At 41.2% G+C, this 21619-nt stretch overlaps 1 protein-coding gene across 4 annotated transcripts in view; it reads left to right on the top strand.

Moving 5' to 3' along the window:
- NFATC1 (nuclear factor of activated T cells 1) overlaps positions 1–21619 on the top strand; it is a 208262-nt gene that overhangs the window by 137748 nt on the left and 48895 nt on the right. For 3 of the 4 annotated variants that reach the window (XM_053249189.1, XM_053249187.1, XM_053249188.1), the window contains exon 9: positions 16044–16724. In XM_053249189.1, coding sequence (XP_053105164.1) covers positions 16044–16724 — 681 coding nt within the window. The remainder of the gene's footprint in view (positions 1–16043; positions 16725–21619) is intronic. The other variant, XM_053249190.1, reaches the window with a different exon arrangement.

Raw genomic sequence — 21619 nt, 5'->3', positions numbered from 1 at the left:
TGGAGAGCTTTCTGATTTTGTGTTGGGTGACAGTAGGCCTGGAGAGCCTGGCTGGTCCAGCCCCATGGGACCAACACAGTCAAGCACAAGGGTGAAGTCCAGTCCCAGCTGATCTGAACTCAAGGACTGCAAGAGCACAGGAAACGTTTCCCCTGCCAGACATCTGCCCCACCCCCATCACTCCCTTCATCTTCACAGAAATTTAAACAGAAGTCCTAGTAACAAGAATCATAAGAATAATAAGAGTAATTTTAAATAATTCACTCTATAGAGCTTCACCAATGTGAAATTGGATTGGTTCCTAAATACTGTTTTTTAACAGTACCTTCAGTAACCAACATCTGTTTTACAACTTAAATTTAAGGCCAAGTGGAACCACTCACTCTGTTTTAAAACCTGTGCCAATGATATGAGTGACAGCTAGAACACTGCCAAATATATTTTTCCAGATAACAATATGTCTTTCTTTTTCAGTTTCTTGTAATCTCTTCTGGCAGTGTCCATTTTTATTAAATACTAGCTCTTCCATTTGATATTCCGATCTTATGCCAATGTAATTCCACTCACTAATTTCCTATCAGTGCCACCTCAGTGAAGGTGTCATGGCTAAAACGTTCATGACAAGAACTAAAGACAATTGACACACAGCCCAGAAAGTTTAAAGCAGTGTTCTATTGAAGAAACAAAGTTAGCATTATTAGACCTGAAAAATCACCAAAGATGTCTGTGAAGTTGGTCAAAGTGGTCAAGCCTATTGAGTAGGCAGGAAGCTGCCAATTTGAAAATTGCAACCAGGCTACAATTCACAAGAGACTAAGGGCTGGTTCTCATAGTCCTTTTTATATGCAAGCAGTCTCAACCATCCTTGGAAACACACTCACATGGAGAAACATATCATGTGAATGAGCAGTAACTAGAAGCAGCCAGTAGCAATACCCATGTGGTGGCATCTGCAACCTCTATTTGTGTACTGCTTGGTTCATACATACCTTTTCCCCATATGATCTCAGCCATATATATTACTGGGAATGGGTCAAAGGACAGAATATATGGTGCAAATGTCCTGTGTAAGCAAGCCCATTTATGTGTTCACACAATCATCAAAATCAGAGCAGAAGACATTCTACTTTGGTTTGTATGAATGTGTGAACTCACACATTCTTCTAACCATCCTTCCAACCCAGGTTGCTCAAAGCAGGCTAGCCCTGAGTTTGTACCCTGCTCTTAACCAAGGTAGGAGGAGAGGAGAGCTCTCCTATATTGATTTTCTGGTGGTTTAGATCCACTTATCACTTGGATTCAGCTATCAGGACCCAGTATACCTGTAAACAATAGAGAGCTGTGGCTACAGAGGCTGCTGTCTGTGGATGTGCATCTGCAATAGGGGATGTGCACAAATCAGATTTTGCATTTCAATTCGAGCTCAAAACACAGATGACTGAAGCATTTAGAGTTTGTTCTGTTGAAACAGCCAGCTTTGATGTAACTAACTCAGAACGTTTCAAGTGTACTGACCATAAGGAACAGTGGGAAACTAGAAATGCCCATTGGTCCCCATGGGTAACTCCTTGGGACACCAAAGTGGATTGGGTGGTAGGGCATGATGGGTGCTACTTACCACCCAACCCACAAAAGAAATGGGCAAGCAGACAATTAATTTTTTTAACCTTTTCTCCAAACCCCCATGGGATCTGCAGCAACATCACTGGCACAAACTGCTCTCTCTCACACACAATTATGGCTCTTAATACATTACTTCCTAGCATTGCAACAGCTGCCACAGCAGCACCCTTAGCAGCAAGCATAGCTGCTAGAGCAACTTCAGCCTCATTTTGACTGAATACACCTTGCAATGCAGATTGCAGAGCAGACCAGAGCAGTGAGTGAAGCATGTTCATCTCAACTAAAGGCCAGACATGGAGCTCATCACAGCAGTCACCAAGAAATATCACACATGGACACACAGCTGCCACTCTCCATTTCTCACCACAACATTACCTTGCAAAAAATAAACCACAACTCAATGGAGGCAGGCACCCAAGTTCTGCCTTTGAGAGTCAGCAAAACCAGATAGTTATAGCAGCAATAGCACAGGATATTATACTCAATGCTGAGAAAAGAAAACTACAAAATGAAACCTTTGATTTCTATCCTGATGTAGCCCCTTCAAGAGACTATAAGGGCTCTCTCTGCCTCCCAGTCCCTTTTGAATACATTTTGAAATTCCCTCCTTTTTTTGTTCCCTCTCCCTCCTCCCTTGCTCCCCGCCCCAATCAATGGGGGCATAGTTGCCCATGACAACACTTGATTTGTACGCTAACAAGCCAACAAGAAGCAAGGAGATCACAAGACAATTAACAAGGGGGAAACATCCCTCCAAAATGACGCTGGAAACATTGAAACGTTCTGATCGAAATGGGATTGTTCTGTTCCAAGTTTGAAACAGGCACTTCATTTGAAGGATTTTCTGTTTCAAGCTTGGCCAATTTTGAGTAGGATCGTTCTGCAAAACGTTCTACACATCCCTAATTTGCAAAGCATACTCTCTGATCCTGTAGCTGCAGAAGCTTCAGCAGGGCTGAGTCTGCCACCTGTTCCTTTCTGGTCAGTTAGAGGGCAGCTGCTGATATAACGAGGCTTTCCAGTCTACCGGCAGCACAAAACATGATGAGAAGGCCTACTTGGCATTGGAAGGACTTTCCATGCTTGTAGTAGGGGCACCTGCCTGGCTTACTTGTATGTTTCCGGGGTTTGCCTACCCAAGCAGAGGTTCAGATTGTCTGCTGCTACTAGGGTAGGAGCTCCCTAACTCTCCAACCCACCTCCAAATGGTTGTGTGAACAGGCTCTATGCACTTAAACACGCCATACTGTAGGTCGTGTGTACTGTTGGTAGTACACAGATGTGGGGAGTGAGGGTGAGAGACTGAAACAAAGATATAGTAGCTTGCCTAAAACCACCCAATGATTTCATGAGTGAGCTGAGATTTTGGCCAGGAACTTCAGCTCATGATGTTAACTCTAGATCGGGCTGCACAACTTTGGTCTTCCAGCAGATGCTGGATGACAACTCCCATAATCCCTGACTATGGGCCAGTGTGGCTGGGGATGTTGGGAGCTGTAGTCGAAAAACAACTGGATGTCCGAAGCTGCGCAGCCCTGCTCTAGGCTCTATCCGGTCTTAGGGAATGTACTTCTATAGCTTGCGCAGCTTATATAGCATGCAAATTACCATGACGTGGTCTGGGGTCTGTACTGGTCTTGCTCATTCTGAGTACAGTTCAAGAGCACCCTAAGACTATTTTGGATGACATGTTTTGCACTACAATTAATATGATTTCATATAGAGACTGTCATTAAAATATAATGTCGTAAGTGGCCCTAAACAATAAAGTGTATTGAACCTTTTCATCTCATATAGATACATCCTATATATTTTTAAGAGTTTGTGGCCTAGCATATCCTCTTTCATGAAGTTTATGGTTAAATTTTCAAAAATATTTAGCATGTCAGAGCTTTCAACACTGCTGCTAGGTTCCATTTACACAGGTTTACATTTTTAGATGTCACCTTTTAATGTTTAGATTTAACCTTCTGATTATGTGATTGACGCACTGCAGAATGAAAGTGACAGTTCTGAGCATGCTTCTGAAAATAGTGAGCATTGGGTACCTTTGTTCGCTTTGGGCTCAACTTCCTGTTCTGGGGCTATAATTATCTCTTGACTATTTTCAATGATAGTTTTCTAGTGATGACATTTAAGAGTCACAATGCTTTTTTGCATCCTCTCTCCCCCACACTTTCTAAACTAAAATATTGTGCCTGTCCAACTAGGGGAAAGTAATAAAACCAAGTTGCAGAGAGAGTGCTGTGGTGTGCTTTATTGGGACACTGATCTCTGATTTTACTGCTAGTCTTCCGACATGTTTTAGCTTTAAACATTCATGCTAAGCTGAGCAAACTCTTTAACTGTGCTGTGTCTTCAGACAGCCAGATTGCATGAGAGAAAGTGGTCCGAGTCTTATAAAAGGGCCATCAAAGACACAAGGATGTGACATCATTTTATGTGTTGAGGACTCCAACTGTAGGATAATTTTAAAAGATATATATCTGAATTCAAGACTAGTTTTCCCTCAAGTTCTTTGATGCTGGAAATCAGGGGGTCATCTTAATTCAAAATCCTCTTCCTTTCAGGTAAATACAGCTATAACCTGTATTTAACCTTTGTGTTTAAGAAGTATTTCTTCCATTCAGAGTCATCTTCTGTTTGGGTGAATACAGTAAGAGGAGTATAAAGGTAAAGTTATGCCGTCTAGTCAGTGTCGACTCCTGGCGACCACAGAGCCATGTCTTGTAATGGAGAATGGAGCCAGCGTGGTGTAGTGGTTAGAGTGCTGGACTAGGACCGGGGAGACCCGAGTTCAAATCCCCATTCAGCCATAATACTAGCTGGGTGACTCTGGGCCAGTCACTTCTCTCTCAGCCTAACCTACTTCACAGGGTTGTTGTGAAAGAGAAACTCAAGGATGTAGTACACTGCTCTGGGCTCCTTGGAGGAAGAGCGGGATATAAATGTAAAAATAATAATAATAATAATTCTGTGAAATAGCCATGGAAGCGTTGCAGGGCATGCCTTACTAAGGTCGTTAGAAAGGCAATGACTGCTCCAGTAAGACACCAGTTTTGGCAGACGAGCAGTGGGAAGTGGGAAGAAAACAATCTGTTCAGCCCCAACAATTTCACTGAAAATATTAATTATGAGTAGTTTACATCGTTCTCCCTACCTGTGCTGGACCACTCTCAGGTGAACAAGTAGTAGGACAATTAAGTAGTAAGGAAATTCTTTTGATTATGGTTATTTATTTATTTATTTATCATATTTTTATACTGTCTGATATGTACATCTCTAGGCAGTGTACAAAATTACACTTAATATTTAAAATATTCAAAAATCACAGATTAAAATACATGACACAATAAAAATAGAGAAAATAGTTATTAAAAAACAAATTGTTAAAGTTATTAAAAATTTAATTCTAATTAAAAGCCTGCAAAAAGAGGAGAGTCTTGAGGTTCTTTTTGGAAACAAACAGAGAAGGAGATGCTCTGATTTCAGCAGGGAGCATATTCCAAAGCCCTGGGGCAGCCACGGAGAAAGCCCGGTCTTGAGTCACCCCCCTGGTGGCAATCGTAACCAGACCTCTCCAGAAGATCGTAACAGGCAGCAGGGTTTATGACAAAGGAGGCACTCTCTTAAATAGCCTGGACCCAAGCCATTAAGGGCTTTATAGGTAATAACCAGCACTTTGTATTTCACCTGGAAACATATTGACAGCCAGTGCATTTCTTTTAAAACTGATGTTATGTGGTCTCTTCATGTCCCAGAGACCGATCTGGCTGCTGCATACTGTAGTTTCCATACTACGTACAATGGCAGCCCCATGTAGAGAGTTACTAGCATATGTACCACTGTTTTAAGGTCATTCACCTCTAGAAATGGACATGGCCAACATATCAGCCAAAGCTGATAAAAAGCGCTCTTGGCCACCACCTCAACTGGAGAAACCAGGTTATGATTGGCCAACATGATGAGCAAGGAAGCACCAATCCAGTGATGGGAACAGTTTAACAGCCCTTCCCGGCTAACTGCAGTAGTACAATTGTCCTAAGGAGGGACAATTTCTGATGTCCTTCCCTAACCCTCTGTGCCACCCAAAAACATGTCCCTGAGGGCTGCTTTTTTGCTCATCATGATGGTCATGATGATGATTAATATTTATTGCTTTTCAAAAGAATAATTCTCAAAGTGGGTTACATAGAAAAATAAATAAGATGGTTCCCTATCCCCAAAGGCCTTACAGTCTAGAAAGAAACACAAGGGAGACACCAGCAACAAACACTGCAGTGAGTGACTCTGGTGGGGTTGGATAGAGACAATTGCTCTCCCCCTTCTCTGGGCACCCTGGAGGAAGAGCAGAATAGTACACCGCTCTGGGCTCCTTGGAGGAAGAGCGGGATATAAATGTAAATAATAATAAATACATACATACATACATAAAAGAGAATCGCCACTTTAAAAATTGCCTCTTTGCTCTTAACATGGAAATTCTCCGTGTACAGTAATTAATGAGATAAACTCCTTACAGCAAACAGTAGGCCAGAATCTGCCTTATAGTAAACAGTTTAGTGAGCCAAATTCAACTGACAGGTTTCACATTTGCCCTCCTTAAGAACATAGAACAGCCCTGATGGATCAGGCCCAAGGCCTATCTAGTCCAGCATCCTGTTTCACACAGTGGCCCACCAGATGCCACTGGGAGCCTAAAAGTAAGAGTTGAGGGCATGCCCTCTCTCCTGCTGTTTCTCCCCTGCCTCTGAGGCTGGTGGTGGCCTATAGCCCTCCGACTAGTAGCCATTGATAGACCTCTCCTCCATAAAGTTATCCAAACCCCTCTTAAAGCCATCCTTGGTTTCAGTGGCTGACGTCTCAACATATTCCTCACACTTACTGCCTCAGTGCTTCAGGAACATGTTTCTGCTGTCAAACAGCACTTCTGGAGTATGGGAACAGCAGCAAGAATAGTCACGCCCTTCCGCAAAAGTGCCTGTGCTTTGGTAGCATTGTGTGATTTAGTATATGGAGAAGCCTGTCTTAGGTTACAGGGTAGAACAAAGTGATGTTCAGGTGCTTTCCAGTCCCTGGACTCAGAGGTCCTTTTTGTCAATGGAAACGCTCACTACCCTCTACTTTTCATTGATGTTGGCATTGTGTTAACACTGATTGACATTCAAACTAACCTTGTGCACATGGAAAAACATTGCACATGTATGCAACAAGAGAGGGGTGGTTTTTACTGATCTCTCTTAGCCTCTGCAGAGACTTTTACTGATCTCTTTTCCCTCCGTTGTGCTTCCCAGAAATATGTCCCTGAGGGTTGTGGAGTCTTTTGGGGCATACACAATGTTAGTCTGGATGCCAATCAATGTACACTGTATTTATCCCCAATATGTATAAATATGAACATTGGCTGACCAGAGGAAATATATCTTTTAGGTGGAAATATGAAATGATTTCTACTGGTTATGCATTCTCTTTTTCTTTGGAATTTACATTATTTTGATTACTGTATGGCATTATCCTACTTTCAGTTATTTACCAGTGTATACAGAACAAATACAAATACGAGAAATATTTATATTCCGCTTCTCAACAAAAGTTCCCAAAGCAGTTTACATAGTGAAATAAAAATATATAAAGATGGCTCCCTGTCCCCAAAGGGCTCACAGTCTAAAAATAGACACCAGCAACAGCCACTGGAGGAGGGATGCTGTGCTGGACTGTTTTATTCATTCATTCATTCATTCGTCAAATTTGTACACTGCCCCAAACTTTCATCTCTGGGCGGTTAACAATAACATAAAACAAGTTAAAACATACACAAAGATCTTAAAACAATTTGGGCCATCTAAAAATCAAAAACAGATTAAAACTTAAATTTAAAAAGCTGAAAAAGCTTGGGTGAAGAGGTGGATTTTCAAGTGCTTTTAAAAATTGCCAGAGATGGGGAAGATTGTATTTCAGTAGGGAGCACATTCCACAGTCTCAGTGCTGCAGTCAAGAAGGTCCATCTCGGTGTGGCCACTGGCCAAGCTGGCAGCAACTAGAGGCGGACCTCTCCAGATGACCTCCATGGGCAGTGGGGCTCATAATAAAGAAGGCGTTCTCTTAAATACCCAGGGCCAAGACCATTTAGGGCTTTATAGGTTATAAGCAGCACTTTTTATTTTGCCTGGAAACTTATTGGCAGCCAGTGTAGTTTTATCAACAAAGGGGTGATGTGGTCTCTCCGAGATAATCCAGAGACCAACCTGGCTGCTGCATTCTGTACCCACTGGAGTTTCCAGACTACATACAAAGGCAGCCCCGCATACAGCATGTTGCAGAAGTCAAGTCTGGAGGTTACCAACTTATGTACCATTGTTTTGAGGTCATTAATCTCAAGAAATGTATCAACCAAAGCAGATAGAAATCCCCTCTGGCTACCACTTCAATCTGATACCAGGGAGAGGTGTGGATCCAGAAGCACTCCTAGACTGCATACCTGTTCCTTTTGGGGAAGTGTGACCCCATCTAGCACAGGCAGATCAAAATAATCTCTGGAGTTCTGACCTCTCACAATAAATACCTCCATCTTATCTGGATTGAGTCTCAGTTTATTCTCCCTCATCCAGCCCATTACTGCTTCCAGGCAGGCATTCAAGGAGGTTATGCCATCTCCTGATGATGTTGACATGATGATGTTGATGATGTTGACATGGAGAAGTAGATCTGGGTGTCATGAGCATACTGATAACACCCCGCACCAAATTCCCTGATGATCTCTCCCAGTTTCATGTAGATGTTAAAGAGCATTGGAGACAGTATGGAGCCCTGAGGGATGCCACACATAAGCTCAGATTTCGAAGAGCAACAGTCTCCAATCAACCCCATTTGGAATCTGTCCGAGAGGTAGGAGCGGAACCACTGTAAGACAGTGCCTTCCACCCCTAACACTCTTAGACGTTCCAGAAGGATACTATGGTCAATAGTATCGAAAGCCGCTGAGAGATCCAAAAGGACCAACAGAGTCACACTATTTTCTAAATGGAAGAAATCAGCCTGTTCTTCAGTTTGGAGAAGTAGATCTTGTGAACCTCTTCGGACAGAATACTATCAGTCCTTTGTATTTTGCTAATGGGTCATTTTCTAGTTCCAGAATAGAACTGCAATATTTTTATTATTGTTGTTCCTGCTCTCTTTCTGATAGTTCTCATGTGTATCATGAGTTAATGTGCTAGCATCCATGCAATGCATAAGTGAGACCATACTTGCTACGCTCTGGGAAGATAAGCCTGATTTGTAGATTGCATCCAACCAACTCTTTAAGTAGAATATCTGGATCATTCACATAGTGTACCATCTATATCTATAGAGATACCAAGTCCTATTAAATGAGACATTTAAGAGATAGGAAATAGGAAAAGACTAGATATAGGAAAAGACTAAAGTCACAAAGAGAGAAGATGTTCATATGCTTGCAAACTGCTTTTACATCTGTGTGTCTGTTTCTGTGTGCGTCTGTGTGTGCATACACACGTATACAGTTTCTGGGCTGTTAAGCATCATCTAAAAATCCATGATTGTTACAGACAATAGTCAATTTATTAGGAAAACTTTAGCTATTTATGAGATGGAAATGCTGATATGTACTTCCATTTTGATATACAAGTTTAAATCAGATGTAGAAGAATTATACAAATTTATTTCAACATATTTGTATACCACCCACTACCGAAGTCTCTAGGCAGCTTACAGCAATAAAACAAGCCAAGGAATTTTTTTTTTTTAAATCAAATTAAAATACCCATTAAAACTACCAGACAGCTAAAAACCTTGGCTGAAGAGATTTGTCTTTAGTTGTTTCCTAAAAGCCAACAGGGATGGAGCAGCTCTAATCTCAACAGGAAGTGCATTCCACAGCCCTGGGGCAACTACAGAGAAGGCACACCTTTGAGTCACCACCAGACAAGTCGGTGGCACCCTCAGACGAACCTTCCCTGAAGATCTTAATAGGTGACAGGCTTCATAATGAAGAAGGCATTTTCTTAAATATCCTGGGCCCAAGCCATTAAGGGCTTCATAGGTAATAACCAGCACTTTGCATTTTGCCTGGAAACCTATTGGTAGCCTGTGTAGTTCTTTTAAAACCAGAGTAACATGGTCTCTTTGGGACGTCCCGGAGACCAGTCTGGCAGCAGCATTCTGCACCAATTGCAGTTTCCGGACTATGTACAAAGGCAGTCCCACATGGAGTGTCTTGAGGTAGTCAAGCCTGGAGGTTACCAGCATGTGCACCACTGTCTTGAGTTCACTCACTTCCAGGAAAGGGTGCAGTTGGAGAACCAGCCAAAGCTGATAGAAAGCACTCCTGGCCACTGCCTCCACCTGAGGTAACAGAGAGAGGGTTGGGTCCAGAAATACTCCCAAACTATTTAAAGTCTTTATTCAATTCTTTTGCATCTGATTTGATCTTGTATAGTTAGAATGGGAACATATAACAGCATCTCCCATTTAAAAAGTCTAGATACATAGCTCAAGTTTTCCTAAGGTCTTCCTAGTAGATTCTCACTATTGTCTGTAACAATTAAGGATTTATAGGCTATATAAGTACATTCCAGAGACTCTATGTAAAGTTTAGACATGATGAATGGGATTATGAATATAATTGTGTATTTGTGGTTGGAAGGTAAACCCAAGCTTAAGAAATGTTAGACAGGTTAGTTCCGCAAAAGAGAATTATTTGTGTGATGATGAATTGTGTGAACCCTCTGTTGGTAAGCAATCTGCAAGCAGGGACAATTTTTTTTAGAAGTCTATACCAGATCACAGTGGCTGACATCCAGACTGATTTACTCAGGAGTAGTTGTATTGAAATTACCCTACTACCTGATGGATTCACACAGTTTTCTGTAACAATGGTGCATATATAGACTGTGTGCATTCCGGAGACTACATGTATCATATGATTTGTAGAATGTCATTTGATGTATTCTAATTCTCTTTAGTATCATTATGTATTGGTTTAGCATTACTGTTCTTGCCTCTTCTGAAATTCATATGTGTTCTACATGTCAGTATGTTTTTTTTATTGTTGATGTTAGTATGATATTCTCTCTCTCTCTCTCTCTGATCTCATTGTTTTTATCTGGTCATCATTTGGATCACACACATGTGACAATCCTCCTTTATTGTCACACACGTGACAATCCTCCTTTATTATCCTCCTTTATTTTTTGTATGGCAACAAGTGGCACACAGCCTTTAATAGCTGTGTGGTGAGTAGGAATTTAGTAGGTTAAGCTTTGCAGTTGTTAATGGTATATGAGCCCCACCCTCAATCCCCAAAAGGTTAGTTAGGAACCCTGACTAGAAGCCTCTTGATTTCTGAATCTTAAGTTCTCTCCCATACATTTCCTTTCTCTCTCTCTTTAAAACTATAAGAGCTAAAGTTTTATTCTTTAAATGAAAGCTGATGTTTGGTTTCCTAAAGTGGTAGAGGCCCTGTGCTTTATTGCTCATTCAGCCTGGTTGCATTCTTTGTCTTTTAAGCACACATCACTACCTCTCAAGCCAAGAAAATATGGGTGACCACTGCAGAATAAAATAAACTTTATTTCATTCATTCTCTCTCCCTCTCTCTAACATATGTTTATACTGGCCAAAAGGCAAGTCTCTGGGCAGTTTATAACATTTGAAAGCAATGAAGAACTGGACAATGTAACATTTTGTTTTTAGGGGTGGAGGGAAAAACAGAAACTTGTTTCTCGTGCACTAACATCTTCTTGATAAGCAAAGGAAATTTGGACTCAGTTTACTCTTTTCAGAGTTGCCTGATTAATGTCTTGAGATAGAAAATGAATCATTTCTTTTAAGACCTATTAACTATCTAATGCACATCTTGGCTTCATTAGTTGTACATTCACAAATGAGATGCTCCAGGGCTTTCCCCTGGAATAAATTCAGTGCCCACTGGTCGACAAAGTCTTGTCTCTTGATATTTGTTGAACAGCCAAACATTTTAACAACTGAAAAGCAATGATTAATAGAATTATTTGGAAATAAATGGCAGTTGTGAAAACACTTTGAATTACTTGGGAAGATATTACAGTGTGGTGTAATGGTTAGAGAGTTTTGGACTAGGACCTTGGGAGACCTGAGTTCAAATCCCCATTCAGCCATGATACTTGCTGGGTGACTCTGGGCCAGTCACTTATCTCTCAGCCTAACCTACCTCACAGGGTTTTTGAAAGGATAAACATAACCATGTACATCACTCTGGGCTCCTTGAAGGAAGAGCAGAATATAAATGTAATAAATAAAATATACTTTCTAAAGATTGCTTGTAAAAGATATCCTGGACAATATACCATTTTGTGTAGATGTTAGGTGTGGAAGTACATACATCAGAGCCAATAAAGCCTCAATATTAATTCTGATGTCTTTATTTACAAGAAGGCAAAATCTGCGGAGGCACCTTCCATCTCTCATAACTGGTTTAGTGTAGCATGCACAGCTGAGGAATTAGCTGCTGTTTCTTGAGAAAGCACAGAACTGCTGGTTGTCTTTTAACTGCAGTCACCCTAGATTGGCAGCTGAATTCATTGTGTCCTTATTTCCTGAAATATGTGTCTGTTTATTACTCGTCTTAACAGACACAAGCCAAAACAGATAGACTATAAAGTAGTGAAAATGTGGCTTTTTAACATGCCATGGGCTTGTTGGGGAAGTCTTTTTTTTTTTAAGTTATACTTACCTTTCCTAAGCAAAAGTCATTATTTTTCATCAAGATTTGATGTGTTGATATTTTACCTGTCCAGAGCCTTTCATTTAAGCCTACATGACTCTCCCCACATTCAAATGTACATAGAGGCTTATTGTCCTTATCCAAGCAGTCCCAGTGTGATGTCATAAAATAGACTTCACTCAGTGAGGAATGTAGACACCTTTGATTTATTGCTAAAAGTTGCTGCAAAAATGTGTTCCTAAAGTTAAATTAGCTGATGCCATGACAAGAACATTATCTTTAGGTCATATTAAATCTGAAAATGAGTCTAATTAATTTAGGATTACAAATATTACTAACAAAACAGTATCTAGATCAGAGTGCATTTAATTCGAGACAGTAGGCAGCATCCAAGTTAAGTTAGTCACTAACTTAAGTACCATTGACATGAATGAGATTTAAATTCGTTATTACCAACTAGTTTGGATACTACCCATGGATAGTATTAAAATCTAGACTGTTTGGGTGTATTACTAGAGTGGCCATGTCCTAAACAATAGCTCCTTCCCTCACCCCACCACATGTACACAAGCTATCTTCTGTCAGTACAGTTACTACAGAAGCTGCCTTCACCATTTGCCTAACTCATGTCTAATCCATCCATCAGAATTTTATTATCCACCATTGGATATGGTAATCATACAATCTCTCAAGGCACTTTTGAAAGATCTGCTGTGATATCGTGAGCTTTATTCAGGGTTCATGAGCAAACAACCAGAGGGCAACTTCCCTATGGATACCATGCTTACTGTCACAGGTGCAGCTAAGTAATTTTGGAGCCTGGACTTAGAGGGCTTATGGGGGCCCTCCTTGCAAAATAGGCATCTTCTCTCTCTCTCTCTCTCTCTCTCTCTCTCTCTCTCTCACACACACACACACATCCAATGGTTTTACACATTCTTCAGTGCACAATTCCTACTGTTTAAAAAACATTCAAAAAATTATTCAAAATCAGTGGATAGACCAATCTGCTTCAGATTAAATATACAGAGCCCTCCCATCCTGCCCTACATCTCTTCCTGATATCAAAGCCCTAGGCCAAGCCATGCCAGGAGATCTAAAGGATTGGGCAGAAAAGTGGGGTCCTTCATCCTTTTTTATGAAGGCAAAGGGCAGATTCTTCCACATGGGGGTGGAATGATGGTACAAGGAGGGGCTTCAGTTTCAGATTTTTGTAATTTTCTGCCATGTAACAAGCCACATATGACTTTTTTGAAGTTTTAAAAAATTCAAAAAATGTATTTAAAAATCAATAAATTGACTCATTTGCTTCAAATTAAATACACCTGCCCTACATCTGTGCCCAATTTCAAGGTTCTATGTCAAGCCATTCCAGGAGATCTAAAGGGTTGGGCAGAAAAGTGGAGTGCTTTATTTTATTTATTTATTGTTAAATCTGTATACCGCCTTTCATGAAAACAATCCCAAGGCGGTTTACACAAAATTTAATTACAAGACAATAAAAATGACACAATTAAAATATTAAGCTAAAATATAAAACAAATCTGACTGAAAAGATTTAAAATACAAGCATAAAAACTGTACAAAATACAAAGCAGCAGCAGTAGAGACAATCATATAAAAGCCTGGGTAAAAAGCCAGGATTTAAGACGCTTTCTAAAACCTCTGATGGAGACCGAGGAACGAATAGCCACTGGGAGAGCATTCCAGAGTCTGGGGGCAGCAACAGAGAAGGCCCTGTCCTGTGTGCATGACAACTGAGCCTCCCTCATTTACCGGTTTTTATCAAGGCAAAGGGCAGATTCTTCCACATAGAGGTGGAATGATGGTCCAGGGTGGGGTGGGGTGGGAGGCTTCAGTTCCATAGCTCTTTGTAATTTTCTACCATAAAATAAGTCACTTATAGGACTTAAAAATAAATGGGTTGACCAGTCAGCTTCAAATTAAATATACAGAGCCCTACCACCCTGCCCTGCATCTGTGCTGAATATCAAAGCCCTAGGCCAAGCTATCCCATATCACCCCCCCCCCATGCACCTTCTGGATGTCTCCCACAATGAGGCAGGCACAGCACACAAGCAGGCAATGGCCGGGGGAGGCAGGGCAGCGGGCTTGTACAAGTCTGAGGGCAGCCAGCACTGGTCCCCTGTCTCCCAAGCTCAGTCCTCTGCTGCTAGGGATCCTTCCTCCCATGCTGTTGAATAGCCATGAGGCAGGAAGAGGCCTCCATGCTAGCCCCACTCCCCTGCCAAGCAACTGTTCGGTGGGTGGGGGCAGTAGCAGCAGCCTGCCTGGAGGCAGGGAGAGAGTGAGGGAAGGAAGCATTGCAGAGCCTGTGCCAACGGCTGCACAGGGAAGAGATTCCCAGTATTGGCCACTGGCAGACTTAATGCTGGATCCCTCCAAGGTAATGGGAAGGCCTGGACCTCGGACTTGTGCCCTGAAGTCTGGGCCTAAGGGTGCCTCTGCTTATTGTTTACCCAAGTAACCAGCATCTTACTATGCTAAACTGGTATTAAGGATCAGTGAACTAGTTTGGGGGTACATCCACAACCACTTAAACTGAAGTACTGAATTTAAGCCTGTATACCTCTCACTGATGAAGACTGCAATCTTCTCCTCAATTACTTGAGAGTTAGCCCCATTTAACACAATTGAATTCAAGTTTCTTCTGTATAAGCATGCATACAGGCTGCATGTTTGCTTTAAATCCAATTATTGCATTTAACTGGGTTATGAATAAAGTCGAGGCACAAAATGCTAACCGAATGGTCTTGCTCCTCAGAATTTCATGGACTCTATTTGTATAAAAAGGCAGAGATTCAATTTGAATTGCTGTTGTTCAACACATGCTGAAAACTTTCATCACTATTTTAATGAGCCCTCTAGCCTTTTCTCTCCAGCATGCACAGAGACAGCAACTTCTTTGCTTGATTCGCAAGCACAGCTGCAGTGAAGCATATGGAAGGAGCAATTTGATAAAGGGAAGGAGAGAAAAGTGGCTTGTTCTTGTATGGCGGACTTCAGGCTAAGGTTTTTAAGTATTGCTTCTAGCTCCTGGAAAGTTTTCAGTGATCTATATGCTCTTTGCTGATCCTTTTTCTGCCCTAGTGTGGGCTATAGAAACTATAATAGACACTGTTCCATTATATTTGTTTTTTAATTTTAGATTCTAACTTTTTCAAGAGAAAGCACTATGATGAAATGCATCATTTTTCATAAGCTTGCTGTTCTCTTTGCATTTTTGTTTTGGTGAACTCTGAAAGCCCCTTTTCAGCTTCCCTTTGCTTGAATTTACCCATTGTGCAGACATCTATCAAATGGGCCATCAGTAGCAGTAGACATGCGGTAGTACATCCAAGTTAAAATTTTTGCTTTGATTACTACAAATCCATAGAGCCCTTGGGTCCAGAGCTTCTACTGCAGTGCAGCTATTTGCAAATAGATTTTTATAGCACATTAGAGCTGGAGGGGAGTCCAAAGAAAATAGTCTTTTTCAATATTAGAACCAGCTGTGACTTTCTTGTGCGGATGACTCATTCATATTTTTTATGGGGTGGGAGAACCAGGCAAAGGACACACAGAGTCTTATTCAAGACGTTGTTTGTTTTTGCAAAGGGTATCCTAGCCACAAGCCAACTTGATCATACCGATGTGCAATTCCATGTTTATTCAAAGCACTTTCTTTTTCTTTCAACAGTTCCAATTATAAAAACAGAACCCACTGATGATTATGAGCCTGCTCAAAACTGTGGACCAAGGAACCAAGGATTAAGCCCTCTCTCCAAACCATACTACAGCCAGCAGATCATGATGCCTCCTGATCCTGGCTCGTGTCTTGTGGCTGGCTTCACTTCCTGTCAGCAGAGAAACACTGTGATGTCATCGTCTCCCAGTTCAAGTCCTAAGCTGCATGATCTTTCCTCTCCTGCTTACAAGTGCATCACCAACCCAGGCCACAGCCACCTAGGACTTCAGCAGACCGTTGGAGGTGTCCCCACCATACAGGAAGTGCCAAGGTCTATAGTTGTGCATCCAAGCTCTCCAGATCAGTCCTCTCACATCATGCTGCAGCCGCAGGTGAGTCAACATCTGAGCAGTAGCTGTTCCCTTGGTTACCAACAAACACTCTGTCCCAACAGTCCCTCCTCTCCAGTTCCATCTGTAACCCAAGAGCCAACCTATTTGCAGTCCTGCAGTCCAACTCACTCATCCATAATGGGTCAGCAGCAACTGCCGAATGTTCAAAGAAATGAATCTCCAGCAGATCAGCCACTGTCGTTGCCCGAGTTGCATGAGGACAATAATCATAATTTGGCCCCTATTCCTGTAACGATCAAGCGAGAACCTGAGGAATTGGACCAGTTATACCTGGACGATGGTAAGTGTTCTGCAGATGTAGAGGTTTGTGTTCAGCCATTTTGATGTGCCACTGAGTTCTTTTAACCTCCTTAAGCATTCTTATGGGGAAAATTGCCAATTAACAGCCTTGTGGAATGGTGCAGAACTTGGCTTGGGCGACATCTGTATGGGGAAGATTTTTTTTTTGTAATGTCGTCACAAATAATGAAATGATGTAATCTAAACCTTAAGTGCGGTCAGTCATTGTAGAAGTATCTGCATGAACAAAAGCTATGTTGCAATAATCTTAACCATATGGTCTTGGCTTCTGCCTATGCCAGTGGCTTGCAGAATGGCACTGAAAGCTGATTTGGAATTGACACACTGTCTGTCATGGACTGCAGTTTGAAATACACAAGCCTGCTAACTGGAACTAAATTACAAAATGGCTCTATTTCAGTTAAGAAAATTCACATTCTAAACTTAGTAATGACCTTCACACTCTGGTATCTGAAGTTACAGCTACTTCTTCCTCACTTTCCTTACCTCCTGTTGAAAATCTGTAGCTGGCTTTTTATTAAAAAGTTTTTAAAATTACATATCTTTGTTCTACATGCACCACTGCCATGTTAAAATGTTACAATGAGCTTTGTCAAACTCCCAAATGTGTATTTGTTCAGTGCAATAAATAGTGAAATCTGGAATTTTATTATATTACCTCACTGCACTGTGATATGGTGCTTATAGCCCTAGTTGTTCTTATGAACTTTTGCCTTATGTAGTTAATGAAGTCCTTTTCAAAAACAGCATAATCTTATATGGTGGGTTATAGTATATAACAAAGAAATGTTTTTGAATGGATTTCCCCCCCCCCCCAAGAAATTGATCCAGAGAGAGAGAAAGAGAGAGAGTATGTGCACACATTTAAAACATGGAAGTATTTTATTTTATTATCCATTTTAAACAGCAAGGCCCCAAATTAATTCTGATTTTAAATATTAGCATTTTAAAGCTTGAATAACAATATTAAGTTCTCTGTCTACATGGCATTAAAAATAAATAAATACCCTGTTCAGGCATTTCACAAGTCTTAAAGTGTTTTACCTTTAAACCTGTTCTGGGCAGCCATGCAATGCTCCTTTCCATTGTTTCCAATGGAAAGGGCTGCTGGGCTGCCCAGAAGAGGTTTTAAGTCATTCTATACTACAGCAGCCCCATTGCTACACTGCTAGAGATGCCTTCGAAGTTGCTCAGCAGCCCCAGTGGGTCCCAACCATCAGCAGAAGGCTACTCGTCATGTTGACCATGATCAGATATGTGCTAACATAGACACCACTTCTCTAAGCTACTTCACAGGGTTGTTGTGAGGAGAAACTTAAGTATGTAGTACACTGCTCTGGGCTCCTTGGAGGAAGAGTGGGACATAAAATGTTAATAAATAAATAAATAAATAAAATAAAATAAAATAAAACACTTCTAAAATGGCTCCTAGTTTGGAAGGCTTTTCCTAGCTAGCAGAATAACTTCTGCTGCCTCACTTGTTCTAGAGGTTAGCTTTTTGGCCACTTGTCAGAAAGTCACCTTTGTTCATTCTCCATCTAAGCCTGCCAGAAAGGGCATGCATAAAATTTCTAAAATTCCCATTTTGTAAAGCAGAATTGGTCATTTAAGTGTCAAAGGGAGCCCATTTGCGTTATTAATCTTCTTAATGTTCCATCTGTGTATTTTGATTCCTACTGCATAATGCCACTCAGTTGTAGTTATTTCCTATCATTAAAAACATCAAAGGAATGTGATGAGTTTATCAATGAATGTTATCTCTGTAAGTGACAAGGGACCACGTCAGCACCAACAGGAAGAGACTCCTGGAAAATAACTGATGATCTAGCTTTTGTACATAGTTAGCAATGTATTTTTAATTGCCGTTTCATTGAACTAGTTGATAACAAACAATGTTTTAATCAAAGCGGGGGTGGTGGTGGTGGGGTGAACTAAAGATAGCTCTTAGAATAGAGACGTTTCTTAACAAGTTCCAGACTTCCAAACTTTTAAATACTTCTTGAGTATTGACTGGCAGCTTAATATTGGTTTCTGTCCTTTGAACTTTGATTCCTCATTCAGGGGTGCAGTATCATTATGCTATAAACAAAGCAAGCCAGCAAATTATTCTAAATACACATTCTTTGAAGTAAGATCTGTTGAAACCAATGCAACTTACTTACACGTAAGTTTGTTTGTAATCAAGATGCTATTGACTTAAGGAATTTGGGTTGAGTGTTCAAAAGCAACTTTGACACCTAAGAATTTGACTCTGTAATCTTAAGAGCTTTTAATTAGGAGTCTGTTGCTTCAGAGGCAAATTGCCGTTTGGGGGGGTTAAAATTGTTCAAGGAGTGTTAATCCCTTCCTTGCTGCACATCAGATTCCCAGGCTAAACCAGAGCCCAGTGGCTATTTCTGAAGACAAAAGGACTGCTTCCAGTGCACTTCTGCAATAAGCATGCCTGCTAAAGATGCATTTAATATCCCTTCTAGTTTGGTCCTGAGTTTTATTGATTTTAGTGGAACATACTTTTAACTACATCTGCTGAGGATCATTGCCTTAGGATGGCAATGATCCTCACTTTGAAAATCTTCTCCCTACAATATTTCCTAATGTGCATAGTGATGCCTTTGCATAGGAAACATGACATATTAACTAGGCCATTCATAGATACAGTCACCTGGAAACAATCACCAGGAAATAATGGCTAGGGGACACTGTTCCCTCTAACAGCAATTCCTAGATGTTGTTGACTACAACTCCCAGAATCCCCAAGCAAAAGTCATTGCAGCTGGGGATTCTGGGAGTTGTAGTCAACAACATCTGGGAATCCCTCTTAGAGGGAAGAGTGCTAGGGGAGATATGTAGCTCTGTGGTAGAGCATTTGCTGTGCATATAGAAGGTTCAGGTTCAGTCCCTAGCATCGCCAAGTAAGGCTGTTCAAAGAAAGACTCCTGTTTAATTCTGTGGAAAGCTGCTGCAAGTCAGATGAGGCAGCACTGTGGAACCAATGGTCTGACTCAGTATAAGGCAGCTTCTTATGTACCTATGTCTGTGGATAGTCTAAAGCACATAGTATGATTCCCACAAGAATGCTTTCCTGAGAATAAGCAAGGTATATTGTAGGGGAAATGACGTATGTGATAAAACCACCTATAACAAAAAGGGTATGTTTGGTGGCGGTATTGCTGCTGCTGTTTGGTTCTTCATTTATGTAGTGATAGTGGTGAGAAAAAACTGGTCTTTATTTCAGACCGACATTTCCAGACCTATACAGCAATGAGCTGACCATGGATTGCTAGATTACAATTACAAAACTCTTTGACATTCAGACTAGCACTATGCTGAGTTCCAGACGTCCACTGTGCTGTTGTGTGAGCGGGATAAGGGGTGATTTTAGCCTACCTTCCCTTCCTTCTGAAGCCTGTGTGTCATGAAAATATGTCCCGGGGGGGTCATATGACCCTCAAGGACATATTTTAATAACACGTGGGCTTCAGAAGGAAGGGAAGGTAGGCTAAGATCATCCTTCCTCCCGCTCACACAACAGCACAGAGGTAGTCTGGAACTCAGCAGTACTGCACCTGCACAGTCTGGATGTCAGCCTTTATTCCCTCAATAGTAAAGAAAAGAAAAGAAATCCAAAAGAAGTGGCAAAGGGAAAATGTATCCTTTCTAGGTAGGATAACTTTGGGCCATTTCAGACAATGCTTCCCCTGCCGACATGATTGAAAGGGAGCCATACTGATTGCTTGCCTGTTGCGACGACTTTCTCAGTGTCCCGATCCCCTTCTGGCACATCCTTTTATTGTGGTGGTGGTAGTGGTGGGGAGCTATTCACCCAAATGACAGTTCTATGTGTACTTTAAATGCTAGTTTAAATTTGGAGCATCTTTAGAATGGTGTGTCCACTAATAGTGTCCCCCCCCACCCATGATAAAAGGATGTACCAGGAGGGCATAATGACTTCACGAAAGATGTCACAATAGGCATGTGTTCAGCATGTTCTTTTAATCATGTGGACTGGGGAGGTATTTTCAGAACTGGCCCTTAGTCTAGAACTGTTATCCCAAAACTCTTCCATAGAATTGTCCCAATAGCACTATTATATTGGCATAGTCATGCTAGTATAGTTAAGTTGAGGAGTGTTTTCAACATTCCGCCATTATAAGCTCTGAACATTCTATTGCTTATAAAATCAAAAGTGCCCACACTTTGCCTTGATCAGAGATGATTAGGCAGAAATTCATCAGGGGTATCTCTAGCAAGGGATTAGGGATGCTGCACCTGTTAAGTGTCTGCCTGGATGCATCCCTCCGCAGTCCAATGTCCAACTGAAAGACAAAAGCAAAATGTGGGTGCATGGAGCCTCATTTCTAAAACCATCAGCCTATTCCAGACTGTATGAAGTCTTCACAGTTTATATGGCGCAGAAGTTAAGACGGGCACCTTAGCTTGCAATTTCCATTCTTTTTAGAGCAGGAGTAAAAATGTAAAGCATCCTAACTCTCATCTTAAACCGGAGGTTTTTGGATTACTGAATTTCCAAACTAAGGCTACATTCGAACACAGGCATGCTTAATTAAGTCCACTGACAAGAAATAGCTTAAGTGCTCTTAACTTTATGTTGGATTGTGGCCTGTATGTACTGAAGGTTTAAATCCAAATGTCATTCACCTTCAGTTGAGATTGCCAGAATGTTTGAGGTTAATAGCAAAAGACCAAAATTGCATGTCAGTCATAGCTCACTTACTCTGGAGCAGTCCTGCTCAGTTTAACAAGACTGCTCTGAAGTAAATAAGTTGTTGATTGCATCTGTAGTTATGTAGCTCCACAAATTTTCAGTACAAACTAGGTATCTGAATGGGACTTTTGCCTCAGTAAACCTAGCCA

This window comes from Hemicordylus capensis, chromosome 4 (assembly GCF_027244095.1).
Source record: "Hemicordylus capensis ecotype Gifberg chromosome 4, rHemCap1.1.pri, whole genome shotgun sequence".
Classification (NCBI taxonomy): domain Eukaryota; kingdom Metazoa; phylum Chordata; class Lepidosauria; order Squamata; family Cordylidae; genus Hemicordylus; species Hemicordylus capensis.
This window is presented reverse-complemented; position numbering and strand designations above follow the sequence as displayed.